This window comes from Lissotriton vulgaris, chromosome 7 (assembly GCF_964263255.1).
Source record: "Lissotriton vulgaris chromosome 7, aLisVul1.2, whole genome shotgun sequence".
NCBI lineage: Eukaryota > Metazoa > Chordata > Amphibia > Caudata > Salamandridae > Lissotriton > Lissotriton vulgaris.
The window spans coordinates 1,627,871,073-1,627,898,682 of NC_141695.1; the positions used below are offsets into that span (position 1 = coordinate 1,627,871,073).

General features: G+C 44.9%; 1 protein-coding gene across 1 annotated transcript in view; it reads left to right on the forward strand.

Moving 5' to 3' along the window:
• The window catches only part of LOC147706148 (uncharacterized), a 64,944-nt gene extending 39,426 nt beyond the window's left edge, over positions 1–25,518 (forward strand). The window contains exons 2-5 of the mRNA XM_086929042.1: positions 3,385–3,530; positions 4,546–4,759; positions 21,473–21,648; positions 24,675–25,518. Of these exons, the coding sequence (XP_086785168.1) occupies positions 3,385–3,530; positions 4,546–4,759; positions 21,473–21,648; positions 24,675–24,743 (605 nt within the window). The 3' untranslated portion in view covers positions 24,744–25,518. The remainder of the gene's footprint in view (positions 1–3,384; positions 3,531–4,545; positions 4,760–21,472; positions 21,649–24,674) is intronic.
• Positions 25,519–27,610: the final 2,092 nt, after the last annotated feature.

The window sequence follows — 27,610 nt, forward strand, 5'->3', positions numbered from 1 at the left end:
TTTTAGGCTCAACAGAATCCAAATAATGGGCACATGCACACATTCACTACTGGCACAGTACTAAGAACACCTCCCAGGATCGCTTTTTTTTAAATTTCGCAGGCAGTTTTGTAAAAATCGCAGCATTTTTACAAAACTGCTGATTTCGCGATTTTTTTGCAAATCGCGAAATCCTTGAAGGTTTGCCTAGTACATAATAGGGCCGGGGGATTAAAACTACCTATTAAAACGCACCACAGGGTGCGTTTGCACACTGGTGGAGGGAGGGGGGGCCTGAGGTGACATGTGCAAACACGCCCTGTGGCCATGCTAATTTGGAGGATTAAGTCCCCTTGAATCCTGAGGGTCCCTAGGGTCCAACTAGCCCACTAGATACCTCCAGTAAGTGCCACAGAGCTGCGATGCACTGAGGTGTAAAAAGGGGCATGGCCTGGACCACCTCTCTGCAACGCAGCGCAGTAGCGCTTACTGGAAGCACCTGGTGGGCTAGTTGGCCCCCAGGGTCCCTCAGGATTGAAGCGGAATTAGTTCCCCAACTTAAAACGTGCCACAGGACGTGTTTGCACACGTCAACTCCGGCCCCATCCTCTCCCTTCACCACGGTGTAAACGCGCCCTGTGGCTGTTTTAAATTGGGAGATTAAGTCCCCTTGAATCCTGAGGGTCCCTAGGGTCCAACTAGAGCACTAGGTACCTCCAGTAAGCACCACAGAGCTGCGTTGCAGAGAGATGTAAAAAGGGGCACGGCCTAGACCACCTCTCTGCAGCACAGTGGCGCTTACTGGAAGCACCTGGTGGGCTAGTTGGCCCCCAGGGTCTCTCAGGATTGAAGGGGAATTATTTCCCCAACTTAAAACGCGCCACAGGGTGTGTTTGCACACGTCACCTCAGACCCCGTCCTCTCCCTTCACCACTGTGTAAAGGCGCCCTGTGGCCATTCTAAGTTGAGAGATGAAGTCTCCTTGAATACTAAGGGTCCCTAGGGTCAAATTAGCCCACCAGGTACCTCCTGTATGCGCCAGAGAGCTGCGTTGCAGAGAGGTGTTCAGAGGCCACGCCCCTTTTTATAATACTCTGCAACGCAGCTCCGTGGCACTTACTTGAGGTACCTGGTGGGCTAGTTGGCCCCCAGGGACCTTCAGGATTGAAGAGGAATTAATTCCTCAACTTAAAGCACGCCACAGGCCATGTTTGCACACATGTCACCTGAGGCCCGCCCCCTCCCTTCATCACTGTGAAAACGCGCCCTGTGGCGCGTTTTAAGTGGGGGAAAAAACTCCCCTTGAATCCTGAGGGTCCCTTGGGTGCATCTAGCCCACCAGCTACCTCCAATAAGCGCCACAGAGCTGGTTTGCAGAGAGGTGTAAAAAGAGGCGCGGCCTCAGAACACCTCACTGCAACGCAGCCCCGGGCGCATTCTGGAGGTTTCTGGTGGGCTAGTTGGCCCGCAGTATTCAAGGGAATCCATTCCCCATCTGCAAACGCATCAGGGAGTGCGTTTGCAGAGTGCTGCAAGGAGAGGGTGTGGCCTCCGGCACGACACCGGTCTTTTATTTATTTATTTTTTTAAGAAGAGAGGCTGTGTGGCCCCCTTCTTTTTCTAATTTGCTGGCCCTGGTGACCCCATCCCCCAGGACCTGCCCCCTAATTTTCTTTTGTAATTAAACATTTTTGGAAGGGGGTGTGGCTCCCCTCCTGAGGCCTTAATCGGCCCCAGGGACCCCATCCCCCGGGGCATGGCCTTTTTAAAAAAAAAATCTTTTGGAGGGGGGCTGTGTTGCCCCCCTCCTAAGGCCACTTATGGCCCCGGGGACCCCATCCCCCGGGGACGGTCTTTGTTTTTTTTAAAACATTTATTTATTTATTAATATTTTGGGGAGGGGGGCTGCATGGCCCCCCTCCCGGGCCACTTGTAGTCCCAGGGACACCACCCCCTGGGGCTGGCCCTCGCTATTGGGACCGTGGGAGGGTCCCCAATCCCCCCGATCCCAAAGACTCCCGCGTCCCTCTCGAACCGGCATTGCTTTTCCACATGGGGAGATGCTAAGATGCAGCTCCCCATGTGAAAAAGCAATTTGGTTTGCATTTTGAAGAGAGAGCAGGTTTCCCTGGTCTCTGTTTCGAAATCCAAACCAATTTTGCCGTAGCAAACTAGAGTGTCCCGGGGACACTGCAGGAGCCGGCCCTGGGGGTGGCGATCCAGGGCCATGACAACACTCCAGGAGGGGTCTGCGTGGCCCCACTCCCACAATTTACAAAGCCCCAGGGGTGGGAGTCCCCAGGGTTGGGGGGTCTGTCAAGGATCTCCCAATTTTAATATTTAGAGCCCTGGGGAGGTAGCAGTGCCTGGGGTATGTGGGGGCGCTTGAGCCCCCCCCAGGTTTTTTGTTGTTTTAAAAAGTCCCTGGGGTGGTGGTCCCCGCGGCTGCGGGGGGCAGTGTGCCCCCCGCAATCACCATTAAGTATAGCCTCGGGGTGGCGGTCCCCGGGGCTGCGGGGGCCGTCTGTCCCCGCAAATATTCATACTTTGCCCTGGGGGTGGAGGTCCCTGGGTCACTGTGGGGGGGATTGGGCCCCCCACACTTTTTTTTAGCATGCTTCCGGGACCTGGCCTACCCGGGGGCTAATTATTAACGAAGCGCGGGAGACCGCGCTTCGTTTTTTTTCTGCGGTCGGATCCCGTCAATGCACACTTGTATGACTGATTTCTTGTGCCTCGGTTCTACCGAGGCACAAGATGCCTGCCAACACTTCCTGGTTTGGAGTGTTGACAGCCAATTAGCATACAGCTCGTGATCGGGAGGGTGCGTGGATCCTCCGTGACCATAGATATATATGCGATTTTACTTTTGATTTTCTCAGCAACTACTGAACGGATTTACACCATTTAACAAAGAAAGGGTTCTTTCTGAACCAAGAACTACCTCTTTGCCAAATTTTGTGTAATCCCGTTCAGCAGTTCGGGCTGTAGCCGTGTCTAAAGTTTCCTATAGAAAATTGCTTGGGGAAAACACGTTTTGGGACCCCCCTTTTTTCTCGGCCCCCGCTTGCCGAATCACCCGATACTTTCAGGATAGGAGCGGACCGGAGCAGACCATAAGTTTTGACAATTTCGCAAAGATTCGTCAATTGGCTACAAGTTATTGGGAATAGAATGTTGCGAATTTCCTATGGAAAATAGGTCCTAACTATAACTACCTATATATTTTAAGTTGCAAATGTTTAGTCGACTACTCCAAATCACTCTTGAAATGATGTCTGGAACACAACTGGATCTTTCACCTATATCTCTCTATTTACTGTTGCCTTCCTTCTCTACTTTATCGCTCTTTAAGCTCACCCAAGTTCAGTATAAATTCAGCATTCTCCTTTTCTTTTTCCACAGGTGTTTGCTCCTGTGTAATTATAGTGATGTTTAGTTTGTCCAAGACTGAATCACCTGGAATCCAAAGTGCAGAATGTGGCATGCCTGCGGTTCTGCACTGCCCAATTGCCCATGGAGCCCGCTACCTGCGCATTACATGGTACAAGGTATGACTACCAATCCTCGGTTAAAACCTTTAAGCGGATCAATGATACTCTAAAGCTGTTGCCAGAATGTGGTATGAAAAGGATAGCTGCAAGTGAGTAATTGGGTAGCAAGGTTTTCTGTTTGCAAAACAGATTTGCAAAGAACCAAATTTCGGGCTGAGTTATAATAGCTATAGGTGGAAATTCACCCTATTAAGATTCCCATTATTTAATGAAAGTGGAGTATGTTGATCAATACTCAGTGGCCACAGACAAACAAAACTAAAAAGTTACATTTAAATTTGTTTGGTGGTTATACACTATATAGATGTTTTAATATTGAGATACCCAAATATTGTGTAAAATATATCATTTGTACAACAATATTGCATCAGAATATTTTGGTCAAGAATATCATTTTTTGACATATACATTCCACGTGGCTTATATTATATATAAATAATATATTATTGAGATGGAATACAGTGAATGATCATTTTCTTTTTAATTGTGTTAACTAATGACTAGTGTAAAGTTATATATAGCATTGAAAAAGTTCTGTCTTGCACAAAACACTTGATAGTTGGTCACCCTTCTGTGATAATTATCCGATAAAGTGAAAAAGATCAGTGGAATTCAGAGTGTAAGTCCTTGTGAATGTATTATAGATGTGTATTAAAAATGAGGTCAGACCTAGAAGCACCCACACCTACTATAGAAGAAGGCTAAGTGCTTAAGAAGACACCTTAAATTGTGAGCAGGAGGAACTACCATGTGAGGTTTGAAATGGAGCAGAATAAACTGCCAGAGGGGATTTTGCATTGACAGAGTCTGGACTCAACAGCTACAGGCCTTCTGAGCAACACACTCCTCTGAGACAAAATGCCAGAACTACAGTTCCAAAAGATCTTCACCCAACTAAACCCATAGGGCAAAATCCCACATAGACATTCCACACTATCGCAGGGATAGAGTATGTGACAAGCTACTCTTCTTTGTACCATACTCACCAGAAATGTTTCTCTCCCCCCCGCAGGTGCTCAATGGCAGTGACCTAAATGTACTCATCAGTAGTTATGGAATTAAAGAACCACGGAAAGCAAATATAGATGGCAAATTTGAGATAGATGGTAATGAGTCCCTCATTATCAATGAGATTCAGGTAGAAGATGCTGGGATGTACCGCTGCGCTCTGCGTGCTCCATTGGGAGAGAAGAACTTGGAGCTAGAATACAAACTAATTGTTCCAGGTGAGGATATTAATTACTGACTATCAGCATAAGAAAGGTTCTGCCTTGAGATCCAAAGTGAGGTCACACTAATGAAGAGAAGGAGGTAATCATGTACTATACAAAGGTGACGTTTTTGGGATTCTACTGGATTTCGTTTGTGGTGTTGGTACACACAACATAAGCCTTGGTCAAATCATTATGGCACACCTTTAACAAAGCATTCCCCACCAAACCCACTCACCCATGTAAGCAACCCACCCGAGAGTGGTAGCAACTCTCCACCAATTTGGTAGCTCTGCACTTGTCTGACTGCTACCCATTTCCCCAAAATGTACTTCACTCCTAGGTGGTCCAACCTCATAGTCAATGTTGTGGACAATTGAAGTGCTGCACAGCAACCCAAATTATCTTTTTAAAAAAACACTAATATTAGTACATCTTTCCAAATATTCAACAAGGAAGTGATATGGTTTGTATTGCATTTGCCGCTTACAGGTTAAGTAGGAATGTGGGTTCATGTCCAAGATATCATTTGGGTAAAATATACTCTGGAGAGAAAGTCAGCTGTGAAATCAGCACTGCTTTTGAAAATGGTTGACCACAGAGAAGGATGACTGTAGAACTGGTGTGTGGCGGGTGTGCAGCCTTAGAGTGTTAGCTTTAAAGAAAAGTGACTTGTGAATTAGTGAAACAGTGGCCTACGATCTTGGGGAGTTGCGTGCTACAGAGCAGCAATGTGGATTGTTTCAATTGGTAATATGGGGATGAAAGGAGCCTTGAATATTGCTGTCGAGCTATACCATATGGTTCATGTCGGTATACAGTAAAAATATCGAGTTTTTAATATCGAGTTACATTAATATCGAGTTAAAAATATAGAATGGACACAATATCGAATGGACAGAATATAGACTACAAAAATATCCAATAGAATAGGATAAATATCGAATCAAAAATATAGAATGGACAGAATATAGACAACAAAAATATAGAATGGACAGAATATAGACAACAAAAATATCGAATTTGAGGTAAGTAAGTTATTATTATTTTTTTTAAGTATTTTTTATGTTAGTATATGTGTGAAAAGTGTATATTTATTTTTATAATATATTTTAATTAATTAATTTTATGGTATTTAATTTGTGCATAGTATAATTCTGTAGTGGGTTGTGGGTTTATAGGGGAATAGGGTGGGAATTAATTTAAATATGTTATTTAAATGTTTGAATGTATTTATTGGTATTTATTTTTAATTAATTGATATTTACAATTTTAATTGGTAATTCATTAAAATAGAATTGTAATTAATTTTAATTAATTGATTTATTGATATTTATGTAAATTGTATTAATGTATTTTCTTTAGCGGGTTGTGGGCTTATAGGGGAATAGGGTGGGAAGTAATTTAATTATATTTAATTACATTTTTAAATTTATTTATTGGTATTTATTTGGAATTAATTGATATATAATGTTTAATTTTTAATTAATTAAAATATAATTGGTAATTATTGTAAATAATAATTTAATTGTTAATTATGTTAATTTTATTAATTTATTTTCTGTAGTTGGTTGTGGGTTTATAGGGGAATAGGGTGGGAAGTAATTTAATTGTAAATAAATAAATATTGTTATTTGTTTATTGGTTTTGTTTTGTTGTAATTTTGAATAATGTTTTAATTGTTAAATAATTAATTGTTAATTGGTAAATAATTTGTATTAATAGGTAATTATTTGTAATAATTATTTAGTTTGTATTTTTATTGATTAATTATTATATTATATAAAACTGTTAATTACTTTTAACTAAATTGTATTTAGTATTGTTATTTAATTTATTTTTATTCATATATGAAGTATTTACTTTCCCTACTGTTGCACTCTTTGGAGTGTGAATAGTCATTGTTACCCCTACGCTGTCCAACGCTTTGCCTACTGTTGCACTCTTTGGAGTGGGAATAGTCATTTTTACCCCCACGCTATTCAACGCTTTCCCTACTGTTGCACTCTTTGGAATGGGAATGGTAATATTTACCCCTACGCTATCCAACTCTTTCTCTACTGTTGCACTCTCTGGAGTGGGAATAGTAATTTTTACCCCTACGCTATCCAACGCTTTCCCTACTGTTGCACTCTCTGGAGTGGGAATAGTAATTTTAACACTCCCGCTATCCAACGCTTTCCCTACTGTTGCACTTTCTGGAGTGGGAATAGTAATTTTACCCCTACGCTATCCAATGCTTTCCCTACTGTTGCACTCTTCGGAGTGCGAATAGTCATTTTTACCCTTACGCTATCCAAAGCTTTCCCTACTGTTGCACTCTGTGGAGTGGGAATAGTAATTTTTACCCCTACACTATCCAACGTTTTCCCTACTGTTGCACTCTCTGGGGTGGGAAGAGTAATTTTTACCTCCACGCTATCCAACGTTTTCTCTACTGTTGCACTCTCTGGAGTGGGAATAGTAATTTTTACCCCTACGCTATCCAACGCTTTCTCTACTGTTGCACTCTCTGGAGTGGGAATAGTAATTTTTACCCCTATGCTATCCAACGCTTTCCCTACTGTTGCACTCCCTGGAGTTGGAATAGTAGTTTTTACCCCTACGCTATCCAACGCTTTCCCTACTGTTGCACTCACTGGAGTTTCCGCTATTCTACTGTAAAAATATTGTAATTATTTTATTAATATTACCTTTATATACATATATGTATTAACAAATTAATTTGTATTTTTTTTAACTTATTCAAGTATTTTAAGTATGTTTTAGTTAATTATATTTATTATTTCATTAATTTTAAATTAATTTAAAGCATTTTAAAAAATTCGATATTTTGTCTAACTATATTTTTTACATCGATATTTTTGATTCGATATTTTTGTACTTACCTGTTTGGAGATAGGAGGTTGATATTTTGGTATTCTATATATTTACCTCAATATTTTTGTAACTCAATATTCTTGACCTCAATATTGTTTCAGTGATCCTTCATGTCTTATATTGCATAATATCAGTTTCACCTTAACTACCTCGCACAAGGACGCCCCCATTGCTAATGCCTCTCTCAAAACTTCATCTCTTTTTGGTGACCCTATGAGAGACAAAATAGTCAAGCCAATGTCACATTCATACCCAGCACTAAGGCAGAAATTGTCCACACTTAAGAGAAGTTTTACACATGCCTGTACAGTGTGTTGGCTCAAGCTTCATCATGTCAGAGGCAGGCTGTTGTATCGATGGAGTTACTTATGCGTCTATGTCCCTACAGGAACCCTGAAATAGCCTAGAATGCAGACAGCGATGGCGGGTCTCCAAGATATTGCATGATGTATGGAATGTTAAAGTTCAGCCTCATGTTGATAACACTGCACCATGAATTCCTGGTTTGGGTGCAGCTCATCCATATATAGTCAATGAGCAAGATGGTGGTCACTATATTGGAAGCTGTGCATACTTTCCAATCCTAGGTGTGGTAGAGTTTCTTCTTATGAGATCATGTTCTCTTCATGCATATAAAAGGCAGCCTTAGCATGGGCAAGACACACTACATTGGATTGGTGCCTCTATTTTTCGTTGCACTCTTCATCCATTCTTTTGACATTTTGTCCCTGATTTTTTTCTCAGCAAATGGTAACTTTCATTCAGAAAAGTATGCTATTGTTCTTGAATATTTTCCTAAACAGAATTGGACCAACTTCCTATGGATCAACTATCTCTGTACCTGTAATCCCTGCTTGGCTCTCTTTCTCAACCCTGATATCAGGGGGAGTTTGGTGCCTTGTCAATACCCATCAACAAAAACAATACCTGAAATCAAAATCTACACAGGTTACCAATTTGTTGTATTCTCCCTGGGAGGTTTTAGGCCTAGCTGTGTTCTTTTAAAGTAGACACCTTTCAATGTTCTCATATCGTTTTCTGAGTAGAGTGGCACCATGGCTACTGGGAGAAGTCAGCCTTTTCTCAAACAGTCTCCACAAGCACTCAACAGCCCCACACTGTGAGCATTCCTTGACAACCATGTCTTTTGGATCCATGGGCTTCTAACACACCTAAACGATACACGAGGTTATCCACACCATGATAACTGGTTCTTAAACCCCAGCTTCCATCATCCTTTGCAAACAGCTTTTCAGCTTCTCCGTACACAAAACTAGCCATGAGAATACCAACACATCACCCATTTCACTTCCTAGATCTCCATGACATCTACCCAATAGCTTCCTTACACCTCCTTAGAAAGTGTATGACTCCTCCAATCCTTTAGAGAAACCTAACTTACACAACTTCTGGCTACCCAATTATCCACTGAGCACTAAGACTATTAAAGGAACTTGCACCTCTATTTTCCAACTGAACCTCCTCGAGTCTAATCCCACCTCAGGATACTTCCTGTCAGCATTTTAACAAGCAGTTGCCACACTATCTCTGAAAACTCACTCCTTTAAAACCTCTGTCTCAAAATACTAAAGGCCAATCTCCAGCCTCCCTTCTTATCCAACCCTCTGGAACGAGCTTCTTCACCCCAGAGAGGCACTGAACCAGTGGTCAGTTTATCTCAAAAGGACCTGCTAATGCTTACAAACAGAAGTGATCTTGACATCTCCAGCACGTTAATTATTTAGGCAACCCTTAGCCCATTGACCACCACATTCCGTCTTTTAATAGCTAGCGTCACTGCCACTTCCCTAATGTCAATCACCTCCTTTATCTCTGACTGATGCCATATCATCACTAACCCAAATTTTTAGTTAAAATTTCAGAACCCTACTTTCAGTGTTGCCTCAGACTCCTCCTCTTCTATTCACTATATTTTCAACATCTGTCTAACCCCCCTTTCTACTAAGCCACCCTGCTCTGCTTGTTCTGTTTTACATTCCATTCTCATCTTGACCACTACCAGATCCTGGTCAGGATGGACAACAAACACAACACTTTGACCGTTAAAGTCAGAAACTCAACATTGATTTCTTGAGGATTTGCTGAAGCTTGTTGTCGCCAACAATTTCTACTCTCTTTTATGTCCTTCTTCTGTTTAGAAGACGGCTTTCAACCCTTGCCCCACGCCCACAGCTTCAGTCAAAGCATTGGCAACTTTCTTAACAGTAGCTTCACTTTGGCACATTAAATTGCTCAGCTTCCAGCTCCTGAGTATTTCACCTGCAATTAAATAATCCCTTCTTCATTTTGATGTATAGAATGACTGCTGTAAATTGTTAATATAATCTAACCATGAATACAGCAAATTAATTTGCCCCAGTTGCACTCCTGTTCTCATTTGTGGACTCCAGTGAAAACAGAAGGCTGGAGTTGACCTGATATGGAGCCTCAACAAAGACAACCACATTCTGCTAGTGTGTGTCTCAACATTTCAAGTAAACTTTCACACGCTAATTTGTTACAGTTGTACTTTCCAGACTTGATACCAACATGAACGACTGCAAAGCTGTCAATCATCACCTAACCTGCAGACAATGCTATAATGAAACTTGCATTGGATGACTGGCTAGATCTGATGTGTTGTTATCAGCGTTTGCAAAGCACACGTATAACTTAAGTGTAGCCACTCAGCTCTTTCCCAATTTGGTACTTTCTCATTGACCAGACTCAGGGGAGTCAATTACCTTTCTGACTGATCTGTGATTATTCTATGTAGTGCTTGGTGGTGGTGTGTCTTTTTCTGCCACTTATTTTATGTATTCTGTGCCCATTTTGCCCCCCTTTTGCCTTCTGTACCACCCTCCCGCTACCCCTCTCGCTCTCCCGCTGCTGCGTCCCCTGCGTCCCCGCCCCCCTGGTCCCCCATTAGCTGCCTGCTCCCGCCTCCCAGCTGCTCCTCCCTCCCTCTTCCCCTCATATGGAGGCCGTGCGGAGGTAAAGGGAGCGACCCATGACCCTGCCACCAGGTAGGTCGCCCCCTCAGACACCACACGGTCCTCCTGTGTGACGCCTCCCTCTGCTGCCACTCACTCTGCCCTGACTACTGGTCTCCGTGGTTGGGCCCTTTTTCCTTTGTGATTGGGTAAATCGCTCCTGTACTTCTGTTGCTGCCATTTGTTTCTGTGTGTCTTTTTCTGTCACTTATTTTCTGTATTCTGTGGCCATTTTGCCCCCTTTTGCCTTCTGTACCACACTTCCGCTACCCCCTCGCTCTCCCACCGCTGCGTCCTCGCCCCCCTGGTCCCCATTCGCCGCCCGCTCCCGCCTCCCAGCTGCTCCTTCCTCCTTCTTCCCCTCATATGGAGGCCGTGTGGTGGTAAAGGGAGCGACCCTTGAACTTGCCACCAGGTAGGTCACCCCCCTCAGCCACCACACAGTCCTCCTGTGTGATGCCTCCCGCCGCTGCCACTCGCTCTGCCCTGACCGCTGGTCTCCGTGGTTGGGCCCTTTTTTCCTTCGTGATTGGGTAAATCGCTCCTGTACTTTTGTTGCTGCCATTTGTTTCTGTGTGTCTTTTTCTGCTACTTATTTTCTGTATTCTGTGCCCATTTTGCCCCCTTTTGCCTTCTGTACCACCCTCCGGCTACCCCCCTCGCTCTCCCGCCACTGCGTCCCCGCCACCCTGGTCCCCCATTTGCTGCCCCGCTTCTGCCTCCCAGCTGCTCCTCCCTCCCTCTTCCCCTCATATTGAGGCCAAGCCCGCCTGCGCCCGTCCGCGCCTGGACCGCGCCTAGCACCAGGAACCCTGGCCCCCACCGTAGCCAAGATACCCGACTGAGAGACGACACCGCTGTCCTCCACGCACCCAACACCGGCCGACCGCCCGCCTGCTACCGAGCCACCCCGAAGCGCACCCACTGACCCTTCACCTGCCAAGCCTTCAAATTCACCTGCCTCCGAACCGGCACCCCACCCTCTGGACCAGGCAACAACAAAAACCACCTCAAGTGTATCCTGCTCAACACCGGCTCCGTCCACAAGCACGCGTCGAACTCTGGGACCTCCTCGACACAACAGCGCCGGACGTCGCCTTCATCATGGAAACCTGGATGAACGCCTTCTCTGCCCCCGACATCGCCAAAGCCATCCCGGACAGCTACAAGATTACTCGGAAGGACCGCATCAACCAAACCGGAGGAGGAATCGCCATCATCTACAGGAACACCATCCGCGTTACAACCTACTCCGAAGACACCCTCACTACTGTGGAACACCTACATTTTCAGATCCACACCGACCCCAAAACCATCCTCAGAGGAAACCTCATCTACAGTTCCCTAGGCTCAACGCACACAGTTCAGTGAAGCAATCGCCGATTTCATAAGCCCTCATGCCTTTGCCTCATCAGACTACATCCTCCTAGGGGACCTGAACTTCCACTTGGAGAACAACAACGACAACAACACCACCACCCTGCTCGACAACCTCGCCAACCTTGAACTCAAGCAACTGGTGAACACCCCCACCCACTGCTCTGGCCACACACTCGACCCCATCTTCTCTGCCAGCGGCCACATTACCTTCAGCCACTCCATCGGGCTACACTGGACTGACCACAGCTGTATCCACTTCACATTTAAGAAGACCACACTCCACCACTGCCCGCAACAGATCCCCCGCAGATGCTGGAGCAAAGTCACCACAGACCAGCTAACCACATCTCTGAGCCAGAACCCACAAATCAAAACTGCTCTGGCCACACACTCGACCCCATCTTCTCTGCCAGCGGCCACATTACCTTCAGCCACTCCATCTGGCTACACTGGACTGACCACAGCTGCATCCACTTCACATATAAGAAGACCACACTCCACCACTGCCCGCAACAGATCCCCCGCAGATGCTGGAGCAAAGTAACCACAGACCAGCTAACCACATCTCTGAGCCAGAACCCACCAATCGACACTGCTGACACCAACAACGAAGCCAGCAACCTCACACAGTGGATCACCAACTGCGCCGATGCCCTTGCACCACTGAAGAACCCTCCCGGCAAGCATGGCAACAGGAAAGCCACATGGTTCACCAACGACCTCAAAGAATCGAAGAAATCCTGCCGAACCCTCGAGAAAGCCTGGCTCCACGAACAGACGACAGAAAACCTGACAGCCCTCAAGAACGCCACTCGCAAACACCACCAGCTGATCCGCACCACCAAAAGGAATTCATTCAAAGAGCTGTTGGACAACAACATATACAACAGCAAGGAACTCTTCAGCATCATAAAAGAGCTCTCCAACCCCAGCAACAACGACATCACACCATCACAAGACCTCTGCAACTCCCTCGCCACGTTCTTCCACCGCAAGATTGCCGATATACACGACAGCTTCGGTGCCCAGACCCCGCCTCCACCCACCAAACCAACGCCCCGTACCACCACCCTCAGCGATTGGACTCCCATCAGCACTGAAGACACCACCCACGTGATGAACACCATCCACTCCAGCTCTCTCTCCGACCCATGCCCTCACCACGTCTTCAACAAAGCCGACACCATCATCGCACCCCAACTCCGGAACATCATAAACAGCTCCTTCACATCCGCCACCTTCCCAGAGAGCTGGAAGCACACAGAGATCAACGTCCTACTAAAGAAACCCAGAGCGGACCCCAAAGACCTCAAGAGCATCCGCCCCATCTCTCTTCTACCCTTCCCTGCGAAAGTCATTGAGAAAACCGTCAACAAACAGCTGACCGCATTCCTTGAGGCAAATGGCTCCCTCGACCCATCCCATCCGGATTTCAAGCCAACCACAGCACCGAGTCCGACCTCATCGCAGCCAATGACGACATCAGGTCCCTACTTGACAATGGGGAAACAACAGCTCACATCCTCCTAGACCTCCCAGACGCCTTTGATACCGTCTGCCATCACAACCTGATAACCCGCCTCCACAGCGCTGGGATCCAAGGAAAGGCCCTGGACTGGATCACCTCGTTCCTCTCTGACAGAACCCAGAGAGTCCGCCTCCCTCCCTTCCGCTGAGCGGCCACCGAGATCATCTGTGGCATACCCCAAGGCTCTTCGCTCAGCCCTACCCTCTTCAATATCTACATGAGCCCCCTTGCCGCCATCGCACACAAACACAACCTCCACATCATCTCCTACGCCGATGATACCCAGCTGATACTCTCCCTCACCAAAGACCCTGCCACCGTCAAAGTCAGCCTCCAGGAAGGAATGAAAGACGTTGCGGAATGGATGAAGCTCAGCTGTCTGAAACTGAACTCAGACAAGACGGAGGTCCTCATCCTTGTACCGTCCCCATCCACCTGGGACGCCTCCTGGTGGCCCACAGCGCTGGGCACCGCACCAACACCCATGGACCACGCACGCAACCTAGATTCATCCTGGACTCCTCTCTCACGATGACCAAGCAGGTCAACGCCGTCTCATCCTCATGTTTCAACAACCTGCGCATGCTCCAAAAGATCTTCGGGTGGATCCCTACCGGAACTAGAAGGACGGTCGCCAGGCCCTCGTCACCAGCCAAATGGACTACGGGAACGCCCTATAAGCAGGAACCACAGTCAAACTTCAGAAAAGACTCCAGTGCATACAGAACGCATCCGCACGACTCATCCTCAACATCCCTTGCCACAGCCACATATCTGCCCACCTGAGAGACCTACACTGGCTCCCCATCAGCAAGAGGATCACGTTCAGGCTCCTCACCCACGCACACACAGCGCTCCATGACATGGGCCCCGAAAACCTCAACAACGCCTCAAGTTCTACACACCTACCCGCCAGCTCCGCTAGCCTCGCCCTCGCCACCATCCCATGGATTTCCAGACCCACCACCGGAGGAAGATCGTTCTCCTACCTGGCGGCTAAAACGTGAAACTCCCTCCCCGCCCACCTACGACTGACCCAGGACCACCTCACCTTAAGGAAACACCTCAAAACCTGGCTATTCGAGCAGTAGCAGCACCCCCTTCCCCTCCCCTCAGCGCCTTGGGACCCTTAAGGGCGAGTAGTGCGCTCTATAAATGGATTGATTGCTTGATTAGTATGTGGTCCTTCTGTATTGGGTATGAGTGAGGAAGTCAAAAGGCATTGCCATTTCTTCCATTTTCCACAGATTATTTGTTGTCTGTTCCACAACTGGTTATGTCTTGTTGTCTGGTGGCCAAATTATGTGCTTCTGGTGCTATGTTTTATCGAAATTGGTGCAGGTAGGCTGCCTTATGTGCCCTGTGTGAGGGTTGGGTTCTGGTGTGCTTGTTGTATTGTTGGGAAGCATTCTGCTGCCTGCTAAATGGCCGTTGTGCAGTATTGTGTAAGTCAGGGAACCTTCTAATGTTTGTGTGGCATCAGTGAGTGTGCTTATGTGTGTGAACTGAGTTACAATGTTGGAGACAATTATTTTACCCACCGTTTTGTTTTGGTCTTCTGTTCTACACAAGTGTTTTCTAAACCCTGTCTTAAATGATCTGAGGCCTCTGAAAATTATGTTTTTTTAAAGAAGCAGAATGTACCTTTGAGGGATATCGATGAGCTTGTGAATGTTTTTGGAGCTGGATTGTGAAGCTTTAATGCCATGAGGCTGGGAGAAGGTGTATGCTATACCTTCTGTTGGAGCAGGGAATCCACTGTAAGTTTCCACATTACTCGGGTCTGATTATGAGTAGGTCGGTTAATTCTGACCCACACATAACTCTCTATGTACATATTGGTTGGAATTATGAGTGTGAAGGTATTTTACGCATCCAATAATGATCGAATATGTTTTTTTAAAAAAGTTTAAAGAGAGATTTATTAAAATCATAAAAGGAATACATTAATTGGAATATATATGAATACAACATTAGGGAATGAAAAAATAAAAAGATTGATCAATTAAAAAATAAAAAATAAATAAATAAAAGGGGTGGGGGAGAAGGATTGAAATACACATGAAACCACACTGCATAATGAGCAATTGCAAGTATCAAGAACAACTTATAACTATGTAATCAACCAATAACAATAGAATAAGGAAAAACATTACGGATAGGAAGGGAATCAAGGGGGTTTAAGAACTTCTTGAATTGCAGGCGAAAGTATCGGAAATATGTAATGACCTGGGTGTCATCTTGTTTCTTATTACATTGCGGAGTGACTTGTGCGACATGTCATTTTGTTCAATTTACCTCATTGAGTTTAGAGTTCCTGATTCTAGAGACTTTATCTTGTTTGAGCTGCACTATAGTACCATCATGGCAACACTCCCCACCCCCAAGCACCTAGCATGCATGCAAATAAATACACACCACACAAATTTGTTTTTGGGAAAAACTGCTGCAGGTTTATTACATACAACGTTATGTATTATGGTGGGTTATCTTACGGGCGATCCAAGGGCAGGCAGCCTACTCGCCACCTGCAAGCCTGATGAGCGAAGCAGCACTGGTGCGAACCCCATCTGTGCTGCCCCTTCTGGTGATCCTCCTCCCAGATCACGTGCCACTTATTACTCACGCCCCTTTCAGGGCGGAGTGTAGCAAGGCAAGCCCCCGGTTGTTCAGGCCCACAACTGTCCGACAAACAGGGCGCCGACACGGTTTCCAGGAACCTCTCATGAGGCTCCTGGGCTCTGGCACCCCTATGTGCCGTGCAGAGGTACTCTTCTGTACCCAATAGCTTCCAGATCGCCCTGTAACTCCACCTGCAACGGAAAAAGAACAAGATTACAACATTCTCACCATGCTTCCTACCACCGACCACGCCGGGTTAGCGGTAGGGTGGGAGACGGCGTGTCCCTCGAGGCAGCGGCGGCGCGTGTCCGGTGCGACGACAAAGAGGTTGTCAGCGTGGTGAGGGGGACATATATACCCCTGACCCAAGCTCCTGCACCGGACATGACGCGCACTGCCCGCGCCCAGGAGGGGACTCCCCTAGAGTCCCTTCCCCTTTGGGATTAAAGGGGGGTGTGGGCTGCCAGATGTTACTATAGGGCCGACCTCTTGAGTGGCCTCCTGCGGTGGCCTTGGGCAGCCACAGAACTCTGAGGTTTCAGTTGTTGCTGGTGCTCTGTGGCTAAGACGTCTTATTGGTAGACACTTGCTGCTCTTCAATTAAAAAAACATCCTGCTACTTCAACCAGTGTGTTACAACTGTTCTTCTTTACACTGGCGACGAGCTAGAAACAAACCCACAGCCGTCTATCTGCCTGATCTACAGATGTCCTAACACAACAATCAACTCTACTTAAAGGGATTCCTGCCTGACGACCTCTTCTCTGCTCTACAACAACTATAATGTACTATGTGCGCACCCGCTGCCTCTCGTTTGTCTCATTACAAAATGCGAGGTTTGGGAATTAATTGCTTTCACCTTACTGTTTATCCTTGCGCACCCCTCATGCCTGCAGCCATGTTGTTACCCTAGCAACCTAGGAAATTATTTGTGCAGCTTGTTGGATGACACCAGACTCCTGGCCCATACGGAACCTACACAGCTCCCCTTCTCTTCAAGTATTACGGCTTGCGCGTGACTGCGCTTGATGTCGTCATCATGTTGATTACTCTATTGTTGGTCCCGCTCCAACTACCCAGCAATAGAGGACGCACTCGAGAGTTGCACGTAACATTGCTAGGCAACTATGCGATGCTACTTTTTTTTACCAGTTCCTGCTACAGTTTCCAAGTGATTTAAGATGCACTAAAGTTCCTGGCCAGCCTTTAAGTGTCCAGTTCTTCTTCTGAGAAATTCTCAACACAAGAGAGAAACTCTCAACACAAGCCCTGCCTCTCTTTCTCATTGCTGGCAGCTTCATTTCCCATCATCTGCTTTGCCACTTCTCTGGCAGGCTCAGCTGTTTGGCACACTTGGAAGCTTCTTCCCTGCCTGTGTCGCTGACAGGCACAGGTGGTTACTATTTAATTGGTACACTTTGAGCACTTTCCGCCTGTTTCTCTGACAGGCACAGCTTACCAACAAATTTTAACACTTCTTCCTCTGCCTGCTTTGCTGACAGGCACAGCTTGTTACTATTTAATTAGTGCACTTGTGAGCATTTTCCGTCCTGTTTCGCTGACAGGCACAGCTTGTTACTATTAAATTAGTGCACTTGTGAGCAGTTTCCTGACTGCTTCGCGGACAAGCATAGCTAGTCAACAAATTTTAAAAGTAAAATCGTCTGCCTGCTACTGACACACACAGCTTGTCATCCTTTGGCAGAGTTATTTAAAAAAAACTGAGTAAATGGTGACCACAATTCTTGCCATTTCAAAACCAGAGACAAAGTAAGCATATATGCAGTATCTAATCTATGTTTATAACAGATTGTATACCACCAAGCTTTGGACGATAAATGCGTAGAATCTTTCCAATGCTTATTGATTTATTGAAAAGCAACTGCCAATAAAAGGTTTATTATGTGCACATTAAATGAAACATTAGCCCGCACATCTGATACACTTCCTAGGAAAACATTTAAAATAGAGTAGGGCATATTTAAACAAAATATGGAATTATTCTGATCCCAAAATTGATACCAGAAAGTTCTCCAAGAGTGCCGATAAATAGATCTATTATTTAGTTGTATCAAAAGATTAAGCCAGATTGGAGAATCCCCAAAAGTTTCCACGTTTATAGGGTGACACAGAATGACCAAACTCATCAATTTACCTGTATGGCGAGCAATCGGAGTACATATCTTCCGAGGCGTGCACCTGAACTTGATGATTTCAGAAAAAGAAAACGGAAAGAGAAAGTCTTTTTCTAGGTCAATGCATAATGGAGTGAATAAAGAAGAGGAAGAAATCCAACGAGCAGACTGCTTTAAAAGAAATGCTTTGTGGTCATTAGCAAAATCCGGAAAATATACACCTCCCTCCACTTTGGGATGCTTCAATTTAGATAGGGACATACAAGATTTTTTGTTATTCCAAAGAAAAGAGGATCAGATAGCGTACAGTTTCTTATAAGATTTAAGCGGGATATTTAACGGAATATTAGAAATAGTAAATAAAACAATAGGAACTAACATAATTTTGATTGTATCCAGTCTCCCCACCAAGATAAGTGAAAGGATGCCATCTAGAAGTTAAGGAAGTAACTTTCTGAGTGCACGCATCTAAGTTGATAGACATTGAAGTAGCAAGAGGAGGGAATTAAATATCCAGGTATTTGATTTGAGTAGTTCTCCATATAAAGTTAGAGGAAGAGAAGTCACGTTTAAAAGTACGTTTATTTAAAGGTATAATTTTGCATTTGTCACTATTTAATTTATAGCTGAAGACCAAGTTATAAGATAAAACCTTTTCTGAGAAGGCAAGAAGGGAGGTATTGAGGTTGAGACATAAATAATAAGATGTCATCTGCATATGCAGCCAGTTTACTATGTTGAGCATTGTAGCAAAACCCATTGATAGAAGGATTATGTCTAATCTTGGACAAGAAAGGTTTAACAGCCAAATTAAGGAGAAATGGAGATAGGGGACAACCCTGCCTAACTCCCCTGCCCAAAGGAAAAAAAGCAGAAGTAAGAACTTTGGCGCAAATGACAGCTTGTGGCGATGAGTACAAGAGGGAGACCAAGTTCATAAGTTTAGGGCCAAAACCAAACCAATAAAAAACATGAGATAAGAATGACCAGTTAACCCTGTCATAGGCCTTTTCAGCATCCAAAGCAATGGCTACCAAGGGTTCAGGGAAGTCACCAACCTTAGGTATAACATCAAAGAACAGACACGTATTATCTGACAGGTATCACCCTGAGACAAACCCTGATTGCTCCTTCCCAAGAAGATTAGGCAGAAGGGGCTGCAGCCTATTGGCCAGGGCCTTGGCAAACATTTTATCATCTAAATTGACCAAAGAGATGGTCTGTAATTTTTGCAATAATGTAAATCTTTACCATTGTTCAGGATAAGACAAATAAGTGCTTCGAGGAAAGATCCAGAAGACTTGGAGGAATCAGAAAAATATTTGCTTAAAATATGTCATTTGGGTAAAAGAATATGAGAGAAACGAATATAAAATATAATGAATATAAAATTCTGTAGTAAAACCATTGGGCCTAGGGGCTTCATCTTTTTGGAGGAAAGGCATAGCAAGATGTAACTCCGAAAGCAATAGTTCAGTTTCCAAAGAAGAATGATCTATATGAGAAAAATCCGATTTTTGAATAGAGGAAAGATAATACAGATTGTCTTGATCTGAAGTTAAATATTCAGGTGTATATAAAGTGGCATAAAAGGAGCGGAACTGGTTCAAAATGTCTGGGTCAAGAGAGTGTCTTGTGACCAAAATCATCTGTAATAGATTCAAAAAATAGCTTGTTTTGTTTAATTTTAAGATAATTTGCTAGCAACTTGCCAGATTTATTTTGGCCTCCATAATATTTGGCACTAGACTTAAGAAGATAAGAGGAGGCAAGCTCAGTGGAACTTACCCCGCTGCGCTGCCCTCCGTCACAGGGAAAGGGCAGGAATGCGCCATATTTACCGAATACGGTGCATTCCTCTCCTTTCCTCCTGCACTGGCAGCCTAGTGCCAAAGCAGGAACCCATGCATCTCTCAAAGTTGTGGAACTCCCTGCCCCTCCCTCTTCGACAGGAGCCCAATCATCTTTCCTTCCATAAGAAAATAAAAACTTGTCTGTTCCCTATAAATTAACGATTTCTGACCTCGTCCATCTCTGACCTCTTCTTTTTGTAGCTGCAAGCGCTGGGAACCCTCCGGGTAGCCATGCGCTATAAAAGAGTTATTTTCATTTCATTTCATTTCATTTCATGCACCATGATGTAAGGGTGCCTGTATTATTGGCAGGATTGCTTTTGTGCAATGATGTGCCTCTTTCTGCACAAAAGAAATCCATAGAGGCTTTTTCCTCTTTCTACGTAGGCTGCAGAATGCAGCACACATGGAAAGAGGAACAAAGAGGGAGTAATAAAGATATTTCTCCTTGTTACGCCTCACCTGGGGAGGAGTATCCATTTGGCGCATTTCCAGGTCTACCAGGTTTGGTCAATCTGGGAATGTGTCAAAAACCATGGGATTTGCAGCGGAACACCCACCGCAATGGCCATGGAACGCCTACCTTGTGCAGAGTAACTCAACAAAATGATTTCTGCTCCATATTTTTTAAGCCATTCAAAGCCATGCAAAGTGTCTTTGTGTGACTTCATAAATATGACTTAGAGGTTTGCGTTGTGCATTCTCTTCATTGCATGGTGCAAGCATGACCACTCGGTCCCAATCTGTTCCCAGTGTTGCGTCTGCCCCTCATCCCCATGTTGCTTCTGCCTCCCCACCGGAGCACCACGTGTTGCTTCAATCCTTCCAGGTGTTGCTCCCCCAACATCCATTTTTTACAACAAAGAACAATTTTGCATATTTTCTTTTTTTAATTACTGATCCAACTCGGACTAGTGACTAAAAAGAAAAAAAAACACCTGTGTAATTTTATAGGCTTGCGCATGCCTAAAAAAATGACGTAGCCCAGCTTTTTTATTCTTTGTTTAGCCATACTGCATAGCATCGGTTGATGCTATGCTGCTTGGCTAAACTGTTTGCCACATGTTCCTGTCAGGCCACATTTAGCAACCAAACAGAAACACAAAAGCTTCTGTACAAACTTTTTAAGGAGTGATGAACACAGGTGGGAGTGCCCGTTCACCCAACAAAACCCCGTTGTTATTGTCATCAGAGAGCCATAAACAGCAATGAGAAGCAGGTTCAAATAGGAAGACAAGTGTGAACTTTGTGGGATTGCTCTGTGCATATTGCATTTGTCTGGTTATTGATGTGATCATTCTGAGCTCAGAAATACCCTGCCCTTTTCTTTTCTGTAGAATGCCCCACGCTCAAGCCACTGACCTCAGATGATAATCTGGAGCTGGATACAAATGAAAGTAATGCACCCAACTTTACCTGCTGCAAAGGGGAACCTCTCCCTGTCCTCTCTTCAGTGCTGTGGCTCCTGTTCCTGAGCCTGGGCAAGGCACTGGCCAGCTCTGTTGTATTTATGGTAAGTGAGAGACAGGCAGTTCTTCAATCAGAGAAAGGACCTGTGGAAAAGACAAAGGAAACATGTGGAAGTGGTATTAAAAGTCAACTGCTTTTCCTGGCTTCATCCAGGATTACACTCTTTCCTTGGCAGAAACATTGCTCTCTAAGATTCCTGTATATAGGACATCTGTAAGCACTGAAGAAAACACCATACATCCTCTGCAGGAGGGATCAGGTCTCCATAGTGACCAGGTAGCTTGCAACATGAGGTTATATCATGGTAATTGATAAATCATGATAGTCTTGTGTCCGCAGCTGTCTCTTTATTTATGTCAACCAGGCTGATTGCTTTTGGGAAAGGGTGCTTCTGCCCCCATACAAACAAGCTCCTCTTTTCCATTTCATCATGCCTTCTCTCGTATTTTATCTCATTCTCTCTCATTCTGTGTCCTGCTTTGTCTTTTTCTCTTACTTTCCTTCTTGCTCTTCATCTTTCAAATTTAAACTCTTCTGCTCATCTCTCTGCTGAGTAATGGGGTGGTTGGTTGACTAGGGTGTGAACCCTGATCAGACAGCAATCACAATCCTTGTCAATGTTGGTCAATCCTCTGGTAGCTTGGCATAGAGCACTCAGGCTTCCCTTAGAGGCAATGTGTAAAGAATTTGTGCAACACTTCATACAGTACTAATGGAATGACACCAGAAAAATAGGTTTCCACACCAAGTTAGAAAATAGAACCTTTGTTAATAAATAAAACAAGACCAAAACAACAAAAATACAATCAGTAAATCTGGAGATATTCAATTTTAAAGATTTGAGTAAAGATAGCACAAAAAAATACAAAGTGCAAACTGGGGATGTCTGGTCATGCAAGACCCTGACAAAGCCCCAAGTTCAGGCCAACCACGATGGAGCAGGGGAAGGCTACATGGGCCCAGTTAGGCTTGTTCAACAAAGTACCCTAAATCCGGGTTTGCAGAGTACTGCGAGGATCAGCGTTAAAGATGTGTCACACAACTTAAGCAATGCCTTGGTTCCGAGATGCATCAAGGGTGTGATGCGAGGGCCTGCGTTGTCACTGAGGATCGCGTCGAAGAAGTGAAGTCTGGCGTCAAGGAGGCGGCACACAGTCGGGGCAATGTGTCAGTTCCAAAGAGCTGTGAGGATGTGCTATGGAGTTCAACATCGCTGTCAAGGCTGCCATTGATGATATGCAAGGATCTTCTCTGAGGATGCATCACGCCGTCAGGGTGATGATGAGTTGGTTCCGAAGGGCTGCAATGCGATTCGGGTCTTTGCTATGTGTCCAATCCTCACAGCAGCAGCGATGCATTGGATCAGCTCAGGTTTGCACCTCACAGCAGCGAAGATGTGTCAGTTCTGCTGGATCCACAGTGGCTGGCAGAGCACCTTAAGCCCACTTCCAAGGTCCAAGACTGGGGTGGCACCACTTGGCAGGGTAGACTCCCATATGACATTGTCCAGGTGGAGATACAAGGTTGTTGGAATCCTGTGATGCCCCTGAAGCTTCAGATCAGGAGGCCAGGCAACTAGCCCTTGGAGTCACCCTGGGGTCTAGGTTCAAGAGATTCAGTTCCTGTCCTTCTCACCCAGGCAAGAGGGCACAGGCAGCAGGTCAGCACAGCAGGGCAGCAGTAACTCCAGAGCAGTAGTCCAGCAGAGTGGTAGTCCTTGTAGTAGCTCAGCAGTCCTTCTTCCTGGCAGAGTATCCACAGGTCCAGAAATGTACTGAAAAGGTGGTACCTCAGGTCCAGTATATATACACCCAGTTGGTCCTTTGAAGTGGGCGATGTTTCTACAGGTATGCCTTTGAAGTGCACAGGTGCCCTGCCTTCCTGTCCCTGGCTCTAGACTAACCTCAGGGGGTATGCAGCCCATTGTGTGAAGAGAAGACACAGCCTATTGAAGTGTAAGTGGGGCTGGGTCCAGCTCCTCCCTCCCAACCTGACAGTGATGGCTCATCCAGTTACACCTTAGCTCCCCATTTAGTTTGTCTGTCAAGGAGGAATACACAAAGCCCAACTGTCAACTACACTCAGTCATGTGACCCAGAGACAGGATGGAGGCATCAAATGGCTAAGGGAAGAAAATGCCAACATACTTAAAGTGGCATATTTCGAATTGCAATCTAAAATCTGACTTCACCATAAGTTAGCATTTTAAATTGCAATTCCAGAGACGCCAAACACAGAGGGGCTACCTATTCCCATTTGGAAATTATACTCTTAAAATGTAATAAGATAATTTCAATGTTTCTCCTATGCAGAAGTGAAAAAAAGAATGAAAGAGTTTTTTCACTAGCAGGACATGTAAAACTTAAAAGTACATGCCCAATGTTTTAAATACACTGTACCCAACCCTTGAGGCTGGCCATTAAATACCTTAGGGGTGACTTAAATGTATTAAAACGGTAGGTTTGGGCCTAGCAAAAGGTTTATGTTGTCAAATCGAAACAGCAGTGTAAAACTGCACACAGGCTGCAATGGCAGGCCTGAGACATATTTAAAGATCAACTTAAATGGGTGGCACAAACAGTGCTGCAGGCCCACTAGTAGCATTTCATTTACAGGCCCAGGACACAGATAATGCCACTTTACCAGGGACTTACGAGTAAATTAGATATGCCATTTGGGTGTAAGCCAATTCATCCTGTTTTAAGGAGAGAGCACAAGCACTTTAGCACTGGTAGCAGTGGTAAGGTGTGCAGAGTCCTAAGGCCAGCAAAAACGAAGTCAACAAAAACAAGGGGTCTGGAGGCAATAAGGTATGGGAAGACTAAGTCAAGGATACCAGGTCTAACATCTATCATCATGTCACACTCTTTCTGTATCTCCCTCCCTACCTCTCATTCTGTGGCTCTTTCTTTCTTTCTTTCTTTCTTTCTTTCTTTCTTTCTTTCTTTCTTTCTTTCTTTCTTTCTTTCTTTCTTTCTTTCTTTCTTTTTCTTTCGTTCTTTCTTTTCCTCCTCCTAATACAAACTCTTCTACTTACCTCTCTCATCATGTCTATTCTTTGTTCTTCAGGTTGCTGCAAAAGTCATTAAGGGCAGGATTACAAACCAGACTAAAATGAACCACTGGAAAAAGGTATGAATTTAAGAAGATCAGACAGTAGATATGAGTCTGATCTCAGTGATGGCTGGAGGTGCGCGGATGAACAGCCTTTCAGTGGGGTTGGTCCTGAGGAAAGGTGACACTCCAAAAAGGACAATCAGAGCCGAGCCCTGGGCGACTTTCAACTAGCAGAAGACACCACGCCCACCATGGACCATTCAAACATTGACCTCAATGTAATCGTATGGGTGGAAAAGAAGATATCCCAGGATTTGATACACCTGGAGCATGGCAGCAACTCAAATAGACTGGAAGAAGTGTTGTAATCTCATATTAATGTATCAGAAATTATTGTACATTCCGACACAAAAGAAGCTTCGGTAATTAAAATAAGCTTTGTTTTTGCCAAAAATGTATCAAAAATGTATATTTTGTTATAAACGTTTATTTAAGAAGGCAAATAGATACTTTCTTAGATCGCAAAAACACACAAACAAAACCCTGATGAATGTTCTCATATTCTGCTGTTTATGTTGAGTTCCTGCAGATCCTGCATTGCTTTAGTTATAAATCCATGTTAGGTCTGTCAGGAGAGCTGCAATGGGCAAGGAAACCACGAAGGTGGCACCTATATCTATGTTTTAATCTCACTCTGAGGATGCAGGTGAATAAGACCCTTCACAGATCCAATGGGCGAAGGGACAGACAGAAATGTCCTCATGTCAGCTCGAAGTTCATATCATGCATGCCAGAAATAACAATAATCTTTATCTGCTACAGTTAATTAAAATGTAAAATAGCAGTTTGCTCCTTATCAAGCACTTGTACCGGAAGTTATTTACAGTGAATATTTTTTATATTAAACAGGAATTTGTACTCATTTATTTAACCTTCTTAGGAGGAAAGACAAAGTCAACACTGACGGGGCCTGATCCCGTGATTGACATACCGATATCATCTGCTCGTGCTTAACTCACTGAGCCATTGTACTTACTTATGTTCAATGCTGTAACATAAAATATTCTGGCGAGGCCTGATGTAAAACTGCATTTTGAAGTATGTGGGCTAGATGTACGACCTGCCAAATAGCGCCTCGCAAATTGTGTTGCATTGGTAACTCACAATTTGCAAGGTGCAATTTGGCATGTAAAACAGTGTGTTTAACACTGTGTGCAATTCCCAATGGGGTCACAAATTGCGAGGCTCAGGTTCATGAATATTAATGAACCTCTCGTAATTGGTAAGCCCATTGGGAAATACAGGCCCACCCAGGGAAGGTGGCCTGCTGGGCTCAGCAGATCACCAAGTCTGGGACTGCTTTTAAATACAGCAGTTTTTTTTTTGGTCTCACCTGAGCCAGCGCCTGTGCTGTACTGGCGGGACATTTAGTTACCGGGTTAAAAAGTGCTACCCACAGGCGGCTTTTGCCGGCCACCAGCTTGCTGTGATGCACACAAGCGCGCACAACGTGCACAGCTATGCCTCTCCTTTCGCACGCAGCACTCACATTTATTTTAGCGCCTGAGCACACACAACTCCCGGGCTCTCTTCCACGTGCATGGGAAATGCTTCTAACTTCAATGCCTTCAACGTCCTCCCACTCACTTGTACTTGATTATGCTTATCAGCAGGGCACGGTGCGCATTCACTTTGATATACCTGCCTGCCCTCGGTAGTGTTTGTTTTAATACGCTTTCACTTTGGTATCCCTGCCTCCCTCTCGCTTGTGTTTGTTTTCTTATTATCTTTACAATTTAGCTACTTTTCTTTCCTTCTGCACAGCTTGGCAGACTCTGCACCCGAACTGGAGGTTAGTCCGACTTTGTGTACTGCCCTTCACAACCTCTGCTCCTCTGCTGATACAAAGGACTCGAGCAGTCTCCTGCTCGCAAAATTAAACACAGCGAAGGAACGTGTTTCAAGTTTCTCGCCGTTTCTGCTCTCAATTCTGTGAGGCGTAAGTGGTGCGACCCTATTTATATTTTTAGATCACCATTTTATTACCTCTTCTCTGTTATACCCTGAAGTTGACAAACACATTACTTGTGCATTGGCACTATTGTTTCCTAAATATTTATATAAATATAATTACCCGTCCCTAACTGTGCATGTGGCTTCACTAATATTATCCCCATTGCAAAATAGATATATGCGCCAGAAATAATAATGTGCAGACAAACAACCAATGTCCTAACTTTATCAATTTGGAGAGCGTCTCAAATGAGATAAGAAACATAACCGCTTTGGGAGGTATATTGATTGGTGTTGAAGGTCTACTGGCTCGTTTCACGTCCAACGCGCATATGCAGTAAGATAATGGACATGTAGTCCTACCCCACTATTTACTAACAATCCCCCACATTTACCAATGCAAAATAGCTCCCGCCCCTTCCCATGCTCTGACCCTTAGGACCCACACCTGTCCCAACACTCCCCTACTTTTCCTAAAGTCTGCTCTCAGCACCTCTACCTGTCTTTGCGTGAGAAATTTGTAGTAAAAGATTTGCATGATAAAGCCGTCATGAAAAAGGACATTTCCCTCTTTCATTAGCTTATTGCTGTATTGTGGTATTAACCCCATCGCAGCGGGGGTAGTTCCCCCTTTGTGCTGGGGGCGTGCACAGTCCACCGAGGCACACTGCTCTTGTGCTCATGATGAGCTGAGCTCATCACGGCCACACCCGTTTCCGTGGAACGCTCAGCACAGCAGGGGAATTATCCCCGCATGTGAGCGTTCCATGGCTCATGACGAGCTGAGCTCGTCATGAGCACACGAGCACCGTGCCTCATGACGAGCTGAGCTCGTCATGAGCACGGAAGGAGTTAATGAGGTGAAACCTTTGCTAGGGCAGCATTAAGAAGGGTAAAAATAAAAAAAATAAAAAAGTAATACTCTCACAAAATAT